General features: G+C 35.5%; 1 protein-coding gene across 1 annotated transcript in view; it reads left to right on the top strand.

The window, feature by feature from the left end:
* Positions 1 to 224: 224 nt before the first annotated feature.
* The window catches only part of agmo (alkylglycerol monooxygenase), a 40280-nt gene continuing 29593 nt past the window's right edge, over positions 225 to 10911 (top strand). The window contains exons 1-3 of the mRNA XM_088411974.1: positions 225 to 527; positions 8410 to 8540; positions 9055 to 9206. Coding sequence (XP_088268100.1) covers positions 408 to 527; positions 8410 to 8540; positions 9055 to 9206 — 403 coding nt within the window. The 5' untranslated portion in view covers positions 225 to 407. The remainder of the gene's footprint in view (positions 528 to 8409; positions 8541 to 9054; positions 9207 to 10911) is intronic.

Here is a 10911-nt window from a genome sequence, read left to right as displayed (position 1 = left end):
TCTAGTGTGACGTAATCAAAAGACAATCAAAAATATTATTTTAAAACCGGAGGCCACTACAAAGGAAAACTTAGATAAAAAAAAGTCACGAACACGAATCCAAGCAAAAAAAAATATTTGTTTGTTTGTTTTTTTTACATAACTTTCTTTTCTGCAACGCTCCCCCGCCCCTCAACACAATGTGATTCCCGCCTCTTTGCATAATGTTGGCGCTGACTCCGACATTCATTAACATAGCGATATTTATGAAGGAGCCTGTGACTCCTTCACAGCTGACCTAGTTTGCCTCCTGAGAGGCGCACAAAAAAAAAAAAAAAGTAAACAGAGCAGAGCAACGCGTCGACGCGGAGGAGTGAAAGCCTCTTCCTTTCTCCCTTGTAGTTTTTATACCTGAGCAGGTGGACAAAATGGCGGACGGTGGTCTTCTGGGACCGCTAGCTCCGAGGTTCCGGGCCATGTTTTATTTGCTCACGCCCAACGAGTCGTCCTTCGAGAGGCTGGAGGACGTCCCGCCGTATGTCCATCAGGTGAGTCCCGAGAACGAACAACCAACATCACCCCTAAGAAACTATTCAAATGTTTTACAGTCTAGAAACAAGACCGACAAGTAGTACATCACTAAATAAACACTTTGCCAGAGTTGTCAACAGAAACTAAACATTTGACTGTAGACACTTCATTAAGTACACTCATTTCCAAAAACAATATTGACATTGGGTGTAAATGATCTAAGTGAATGTATTTATTTGTTAATGTTTTCATGTTTGTTTTTAAATTGAAGTTACTAGTTGTGCTTCATGGATTTTTATCATTTAGTTGATTTAATGTGCCTACTTTTCTACATTTATTTTGGAGCATCTTAAAATGTGTTCATTGGACCCGTTTGAAAATATTTTGAATTATTATCAACCAAGAGATGCCAAATTTATCTAACCTTCCGGTTCTGTTGTGCGTCAAATTGGCACTTCTGAAAATTAAATTAAATGTTGTATTTTTTTAAAAAAAACGAGAAAGTGCCAAAATTCATTAAATAAATGTAGCATTCAGTAATTAAGTAAAAGTGTCGTTGATTAATTCATTAAATAAAGATAGAAGTAACTTCAATACATTATTCCACTTGACATTGTTTAAAATGGTTTTCTTCAGGCCCTGCTTTCACATATTCTGCAAGGTCTAAAATACCACTACCTATCTTGCTTGAAAGGTCACGAAGATTCTCCGTCATCGTAGTTTCCAACTACTTCACGCCTAAGCATTGGATTGGACAAGATTTTAGCCAAACGGGCTTCTGAACCACCTCCCAACTTTGACGAGTGATATTGAAAGATCAAATTAATTCATGAAACGCTGCACCAACAAAGACGACAAAGTTTCATGAATTTATTTTACCTGTCAACCTTGCTCATCAAAGTTTGATAAGCGAGTCCCAACTCTTGATTGGTTACCCTGCTCTTCAAACCAAGGTGTGTCCTAACACCTGATTGGTTACCATGCTCTTCAAGCCAAGACAGAGCATGGCGGCTACGATAACGGAGAACCTTCGTGAGCTTGTTAGGTAGAGATATTTTAGACCTTGCTGAGTAAATGCAAAGAGGGCCTGCAGAAAAACATTTTATATAACATAAAATGGAAGAATGTATTGAAGTTGAGTTATTTTCCACATTTTCCGATCTCGGCAGTGACCAAAGAAGTCTCCACATTGGCTAATCTGTCTTGGTTTGAAGAGCAGGATAACCAATCAGATGTTAGGGCTCGCCCATAAAACGTTGACGGGAGAAGTTGACAGATAAAATCAGTTCACGAAACGCCGCAACACAGTGTGTCATTCGTTAAAAGTGTGATTAATTCAAAAAATGTTTAATTAATTAGTGTTGTTAATTAAATAAATGTTTCATTCATTAATTACAAGTGTCATTAGTTAAATAAATGTTTCATTAATTAAATAAAACATTTAATTATTTAATGAAACATTTATTTAATTAATGGCACGTTCAATTAATCAATGAAACATTTAATTAATTAATGACAATTTTTAAAAATTATTCAATGGTGCATTTATTTATTGAATTTCGGTCCTCAATAGTTTTTTTTAGTATCTCAGCTTTGCCTTTGTCTATTCAACATAGCCACAAAAATAGCATTTGAATGCATGTTTTGTTTTGGTGCTTTTAGATTTTTAAATAAACAAGCAAAGCTCGGGGCAAAGTTACCCAAGAATACCATTACTGTTTTTGAGGGGGGAAAAAAGCAATCACAAGATTTGTTTGTTAGCAGGATTACATAAAAATAGTTTGTGAAGTTTTTGGATAATTATACATGATCCTGGGATGTTGACCAGCCCTAAAATAAGTGCGTTCTCTGTGAGGATTTCAGGCTAAATCCTCTAAAAATTCCGCTTATGATTGGATGCTAATACTTAAAAAAAAGTACTTCTAAAACCAAAATAGTTGACTATTTTATCATGTGAAATCATAGTTTCTTTATTGCTTTTCATGCATCGTGCCATGATCAAAGTGTGCGAGATTTAGTGTTCTTTATAGTATAAATAGTGTTTTTTTAACACTTCAAATCCAACACTCATACTCAAAAAAGTCACCTTCAAATCCAAATGGCACACTCCTTGCGTGTTCCTCTGTGAAGATTCAAAACAAGATTTCAGTTCAGAGTGTAAAATCAGACTGTTCCAACATTTATGTTAAAGTGGTCACAAATGATTTGCCGCTGTTAGTTCGCCCCAATACAAAATACCATCTTAGTTACATCAAACGGGAAGCAGAGAATGAAATTGGTGGTTTCCTTTGACTTTCCCTCTGGCGCTCAACAGCAATTGCAAACTAAGACATTATGGCCCACGGGGACTCAAAGTCGGCAGTGCATCACATGGCCGACACAATGGCTGCAATTACAAGCGTTGGACGCCAAAAAAGCTCCGGCTTTCTTCCCGAAGCCACATCCCATTTTGATGCGACTGGCTAGAGATTTTCAGCGGCGGCCACTTGATGTATGACAGAGATGGGTAACTGAAATTGTGGAGGGGGACACAATTTATCATCAGCACTACTGAGGGGCCACAAAGAACTTCCTACCCAGATGTATTACAAAAATGCCCTTTTAAATATGGACAAAATATGAACAAAATTTATGCTCATCGTGTATGCCATTGCAAATCCACAAACGGTATAAGGACTACTCCTGTTGTATTATAAGGTCGGGCTTTCACGAATATACTAGCCATTATTTTGACAATTAATCGAATAATCAAATTAAAAAAATAATTCTGCATTCATGTCAAATAAAACAACAATTGAAATATGATACGTGACGGATTGCTGTTGTACTCACCAAAGCTTTTGAAACTGATTCTGTTACTTGTTTGGTAATCGTTTACCAAAGTAAAAGCATATTTTTGCAAATGTTTTATTCTGATTAAAGACAAAATATCATTAGCGTGCTTTCATGAAGGGAACTATAGAAATCAGAGAATAATTACTGTTGACAGGCTGTAACCACAAGATTTTGGCAATTTTAAATGGAAACACTTTAACTCTAAACACTCGATTGTTAAAATAGTTTTTGAATAATTTGATCATCAATTCCTTGTTGATTAATCAATTAGTTTTCACAGCTCTATTTATAAGACCCAGCACAAGCACCTATGCCATCTAGTGCTGAAAGGTGATATTACAACGATCATTGGAATGCATTTTTTATTTCTTTTTTTAATAAAACAATTAAAACTGGCAACAAACATTTTTTATTAAAATGTTGTGCTGGCTTCCCCTCAAAAATCCACCCTCCAATTATTTTTGGTGGTACAGCAAATTAGCTGCTGGTTAGGTGTTAGCCTGTGATGTAATCGATCAACATGGCTCACCTGTTTTTTTGAGTTTGGTCATGTGACATTCAAAAGCTGTCATTCGAAAAGCTGAGCCAAAGTTGTTCGTTAACTGTGATATCATTTGCAGTCAAAAAGGTTCCTTTTTTCTACTTTTTCTTTGTTTTCCCCAACCTACATTCCTCAGGTCCTTTCAGTTCATCTTCCTGATCGATCGCGCCCTCCACATGCCGTCCTCCTTTACAGTGATCCGCCACAGATAGGAAGGTTCTCTCAGCATGAAAAATGATTGAAAGTGCTGTTATGCACCACGTCAAATGACTTATAATTCACATGCTGTAGTGCTGAAACAGTACAAGCTTTGTGCTGAAGATAACAATAATGAAAAAAAATCACAAAACCTGAGGCAAAATGCACCACGAGGGTAGCACAAGAGCTTCTAATTTAACACAAGTCAACCAAAACAAAAATAAGTGAACAGTGAACATTATTTAACAGGATCAAACATTAAACCTATCTATCTATCTATCTATCTATCTATCTATCTATCTATCTATCTATCTATCTATCTATCTATCTATCTATCTATCTATCTATCTATCTATCTATCTATCTATCTATCTATCTATCTATCTATCTATCTATCTATCTATCTATCTATCTATATTCTATTCTATTCTATTCTATTCTATATATTATTATATTATATTCCTATATTTGTTTTCCCTATTCATGCTAGTTATACAACTTCAATAATAATATTTAATATTAATATTAATATTAGTATTTAATGGCTAAGAACTGAACAGGACATTAAAATGTTTTATTAATATGACAAACTATTTAAAATATATTTTATTAACCTAAAAGCACATAGTTCTGGTATCGCCGATCAGGCGCCATTCTTTACTTGGTATCAATCAATACTAAAATCTCAAGTGCAGCTCTTATGCAATACAATAAAATGATTATTATAATACAATAAAATGATGATTAAATTTGCAACGTCAAACAGTGCTATTTATTTGTATTAAAAAACAAATATCAAATTTTTTGGGAGAGGCTATTGTGGGCTAATAATATTTTCAACTATTTCAATGGGGATGGATAATTTGAGATAAAAGTTTGATGGACATAAGTCAAAATGAACTAAAATCAGAATATCTGTAAGCAACCTGTCCTTAAAAGCCTCCGTATATCTCTGTGACTGTGTGTCATTTGGCAAAACCCAAAAGGAACTTCATAATTATGCTGTTTATAATTTGACTACTGTTAAACTCTTTTGTCGGGCGTAGAACAATTAGTGACTCAACAATGTCTTCTTGTTTTATATTTCTTAAGGAAAAAACAAAAAAGAAATCAGGTCTTTTAATAGTGCACGTCTTTAGATTTACAGTCTTTTTGTGGTAGTGAAAGCAGGGATAAAAGTGTCTTGTCAGCCGCCATGTTTTATGTCAAGCGTGACCTCGGCGAGACGTATGAATGAAGGGGAAGGCGCCCACATCTGGTCGGCAAATGTTTCATGCAAGGAACCAAATTATCCCCAACAAAAAGCGGCTACAAAAGTGCAGACGCCGTCGAATAGATTTGGCTATGGATTTATTCCATACCCTTGATATAGATAGACAATTCAGCAAACTGCTGGAGCGACTTGCTCGCATCATTTTTGGCTTGCTAATATGACCTTAAGCTAGTTGGCAAAAATAACTAGCTAATAGCTATAGCCTTTGAGCATTCATTTCATAGCATTAACTCTCTAAATGTCAATATGCTTGTCTTCAGTGCACTTTTAGAATGACAGTGTCTCACTAGAAACTTTTTTCATGTCTCTTTCAGTACTAGTAACACTGTTGGTCTACTAGTAGACTGATATGAATTAACGTTAGCATACTAGTAATCCAAACCTGTGCACTAGCGTTATCTGCATGCTACTGGCATTATGAGCGGATGTTAGCTTTGTAGAATATTAGATACAAAGCTAACTAATAGCACACACTTGTCAACTAGTGCACAGTTTTGCCTTTCAAGTAATGAACAGATGAAGCTGTCCTACTAATATGCTTAAAACTTGTAAACAAATACAAATAACATTGCTGATATAATTATTTAATGTACAGCTGACCTGCACATGCTCCTGGTTTGGCGTTTGCGGATTTATCTATTGGCAAATGAAAATAAAAAAAAAATGACCAAAAATGCATCAGGCGTTCTGCGGATTACAATTTTAATGGATTTTAAATGAAGTAATAAACACAACAAACTTTAATATTAAAAGTCTGATTTATCAAAGCATGAATCTATCGAAAATAGACAACAATAATGTACACTCAAAGTGAACTCAACATTCATAGGTTGTGCTTAAATTTTACACTTACCCCATTCAATCCCAAATATGTATATTTATGTATGTTAAATCTAATTTATTTATTTGTGTATTTATTTATTTTCTATGGTTAGGGTAAAGGATGTCAGGAAAATGACTGGCACTGAATGAGTTAAACTATGGTAAACATGTCTTGTAAAACACTCATTCTGTCATTTTTTCCAAAACATCCAATTCACGATTTAGCTCATTTTCAAATCTTCGATTTTTAAAAGTATGAATAATCCATTTAAATTGGTCTATTTCCCAATATTAGGGTTGGTAAACAAATAGATTAAATCCAAATGTATTTATTTTTTACGAGGCTAACTAATGGCTTATTCAATAATTTTTGTGGTATGTTTTTTTTTTTTTTCAATCCGATTATAATGAATTACAGACATAAATAAATAAATAGATAAATAAATAAATAAATAGAGATAGCAGAGTTGTCGGAGCAGAAATCTGTTGTTTGATACCCTTTGCTATGTTTTTTTGTTCCACAATGGAATCACCAAACATTTCTTTAACTAAACTTTACTGCTCGAAGGGGAAACGGGACTTTTGACTTGGACGTGTTCGTAGCAGTCTGCGACCAGATGTTGGAATTTTTGCGCCTGCTGACGACTCCCTGGCGTTGCTTTACACAGATGCACTCACACATGCACACACAGGCACACACACACACACATACGTGCTGCTTCTGTGGCTAAGTGTCGGGCAGATAAAGTTGAGCAACAGTAATTAGTTCCATGTTTGACAGTGCCATTAAGATGTTATGACATGTTTTGCAGAAAAGTGGTTGTGTCTCAGCATTTATTCAGCTACACAACAAAACGGTGAACTCACCATGCATAAAATGACACAATTTTTCATCTTTTGCTTCCAAGTGGAACATTTAGGATATTGGTCCCAGAATTATATTTAAATATTTCAAATTTAGTGTATAAAATTTAGAGTATACATTTAAAAAAAAAATATTGTGAAACAGCACTCAATTTGAATGAATATGAGTGTAGCAGAATTGGACAGATAGCGCTGTAGATGTAGATATGTAATATAAATATGGCACATGTGAAGTGTGTAGATGAAATATAGCTTTTACCAGCAGCCTTTACCATTGTCCGTTGCTATAACAAACATGGCAGCCTCCGGAGAAATGCCACCCCACATATAATATCATTTAATGATAATTAGACCTATGATTATATTTTAAACATACTGTTGGTCGTTAAGAACACAATTATTTGCAAGTTTTTGACATTTATAATCATTTGTAATATTCCTTTTCAATGAAAAACGGTCTGAATCTTACACAGTGTCACTTTAAGGGTGCATAAACATGAATAAAATATAAGGATGTACAGCTCATATTTAAGAGGTGGATACATTATATAATCCTACATTCAATTCTTGGTGAACATAACCAACTAAACTAAACGTTATTTGTCGAGCCCATTAAAACAACCATTTGTGTATACAAAGCACTGTACATGGAATAAAAATGGAGGTAACTTTGGAATCTCATTCAGTTAAACAGAATCAAATCGCTCCGCTTCAAAATAAACACACCCCATGTATTGCTCGAGATATGTATGAAATCATCTTTTATTGGAGAAATTCACACCCCTAATACATATAGATACTCTGTGCCACTTTCCAGTGTTGTTTGACTTTCAGCATGTTGTGATTTCTTTTCATTCACTGCCTTATATTTATCTTCTACTCAAAAGCTGTGCTGATCTGTAATTCAAAGTGATGCAACATTGCTTGAAAAACGTATTACGTTAATATTACCTTTGGTGGCAGTCAAACAGTTGAAAACTAGTTGGCAAATATCAACGTCAACATCAGTGAGTTAGTATGATGTAAATGTATATTAGCATTAAATATGATGATAATATAACATACAATATACATTTATAGAGCATTATATACACTTTATATAATACTGTATGGTACGTACTTAGTACTTATTTTTATTGTGCTTTTTTATTTTTTTGTAATGTACATATCCATGTAGTGTGTTCTTTGGCAGCTTCTTCCAGGCTGTTGCTGCTGGGATCCAAACATCACGGATGACCACACTTGAAAGTTGCCTTTTTTTCCAAAGCAAATAGTCCAGCAAAAAGCAAAACTGCATGGCTTGCTGTTTTTACGAGCTAAAATGGTGCTGAGTCATGATTGATTGTGTCTGTGTGTATGTGTGCAGGCCAACCCTTTTTTTCTGGGCCTGGTGATTCTGGAGATGCTGCTGGGATCGCTGATTTCGGGAGGCAAACTTTATAACGTTGCCGATGGGGTCATCTCCTTGTCTTTAGGGATGATGTCGCGACTCCCGTTGTGAGTGGTCAAGTTTAAATTCAGGAAACGTCCTACAAATGTGAATTAATTTCTTAAAATCTGGGGCAGTGCTAAAAGATGGCCAGGGGTGACAATAGCCATGCATTGTCATTCTGTGGCCACCGATTTTTGATAAATTTCTGCCTTTGTTTTTACTGGTTTGGTATTGTATTTACAATTTATATGAACTGCATATTTCGATTGAGGTAATAAAATACAATTCTTTTATATAATGGAACCCTGACTGTGCGTGCCACCCCCCACTGAGGTGTTGTGACACCCCGGCAATAGAAACACCCCATAGAAACATGTAAAGGTTAACTGGACATTGCATTGCAAAAATGTCTGGCTCTGCCACTTCTTAAAAGGATTTATTCAGTCATACATTCATTGAATTAAAATGAAATTCACTTGGCTTGCACGGTAAAAAAGACAAATGACAAAAAGGCATGCAAACAAAAAGAAACAACAACATAGTTTTATTCATTCACATTGATTGAGGTCTCCCTCCCAGGCTGCTTGTGCGAGGCCTTGAGTTATCGGCCTACGTGTATGTGTGGGAGCACTTCCGCATCGTGGAGCTTCCTTGGGATTCGGCCTGGACCTGGTGGCTCAGCTTCTTGGCAGTGGACTTTTGCTACTACTGGTTCCACCGCTTCGCACACGGTACTTAGCACACTTTCAAAATCGGTTGTTGCACTTTTAGGGGTTTCGGAGACACAACTGGAAGTCCAGATAATTTGAGAAAACCAATGATACGGGTGTGCAATGAATCCAATTATTTCGATAAATTTGTCAGTTTAAATTTTGAAGAATTGAAAATTAGCTAAATGGTGACTTTGATATTTTATAAAAGTTCTTTACATATTTACAATGGTTACCAACTACTTAACTCATTCAGTGCCATCAACTTTTGATTCTCTTTTACCGTAACATTCGAAAATAAATAACTCATTAAAGCTACATAAAAATATGTGTTTGGGATTGAATAATACATACACTTTACATTTGGCAAGTGTAACCTTTACTGAATACTGCACAATGATATGCAAAAAAAGAAAGAATGATATAAACAAACAACTTTTAATTATTAGGCCTGACTAGATGTCTGTGCTGTCACTTTCTTATGAAATATTCAATTATATATAAATAGTAATTTAGTGATGTACTGATTCTTAAGTTTTATAGTATTTCCATCCATCGGTTTTCTGGAGCTGCTACTCCTGGGGTCGCAGGCCTTCTGATTTATGTTTCAACAGATCTTTAATGACATATATGCAATCATTTTTAATGAATAGTTTGAGCAGATTCGTGTACATTAAAAGTTATGATTTCAATAAATTTTAAAAGTTATGATTTCAGTATACAATAATTTATTTGGTATTTGGTATTTTTTACATTCTATATCCTATTAAAAAAAATCCTGAGCAAGGCAATGATAATGCACAAAAAGGAGGCCTAGACAGCATTTGATGCGGATCCAAATGAACATTGTTCTTCTGGCATAAGTCTGCTGTCTACAGGGTACTTTGAAACACCCCAAAATTCAGTTTGTGTGGAAGCATGAGGGCCATAAATCTTCCCATTTGGTGAAATGGAGAGCGTCCAATTGCAAAATTGCAAAAAGATTAACGTGGTGCACGGGGATGCGAGGCTGTTATTAGCTCCATGTAAAACAGAAGTTTCAGCTTCTCGTCTTTTATGGCCTTTTTCCCCTCGGCCGTCGCCACATGAAAGAGGGACGGCAGCATAATTAAGCGGAAACAGTTTTGAGAGGCAGTCAGACATCCACGCTGATGTCTTCATTACTGAAGAGACATTTCTGCTCGGCTTCACGTTCGCCGCACATGCAAATTTTGGATTCTGCCTAGACGGAAAACTCCGGAGTCCAAATCGGAGCAGACTTTTTGCCACCGCGAGCTGTTCCGTGACGCCGTTTCCACTTCCATGCGGTCCGATTACAGAATCAACCTTACTATAGGGATCATTTCATTTCATGAGACTAATGTTGCAATATTATGATGGGAAAAGTTGGAGTTATTGTACCAGAAAAAGACTCAATACTGTGATTAAAAAAAGGTTATTCTTTTAATATTTTAAATGTTATTATGAGATAACCTTTTTATGTAAGGTTGGCACAACTTGGGGATACAGAACTATGTTGACATAATCTGAGGAGCTTCAGTTGTGTTCCGTTCAAGTTTTTTCACCATAATGTGGCATCGAGATTCTGAGGAACCATGTTGAAGCATAGTGAGAATTTTCATTTAATGGTGCTTTGCTGTCATTTTATATCATTGTGGCACAAAGTTGAAGTAAGTTGAGGAGGTTAATTTTCCAGCCTGCACAATCGTTCATGAAAAGTAATGCT

The sequence above is a fragment of the Hippichthys cyanospilos genome, chromosome 3 (genome assembly GCF_059441005.1).
Source record: "Hippichthys cyanospilos isolate Australia breed blue-spotted pipefish chromosome 3, RoL_Hcya_1.0, whole genome shotgun sequence".
NCBI lineage: Eukaryota > Metazoa > Chordata > Actinopteri > Syngnathiformes > Syngnathidae > Hippichthys > Hippichthys cyanospilos.
This window is presented reverse-complemented; position numbering and strand designations above follow the sequence as displayed.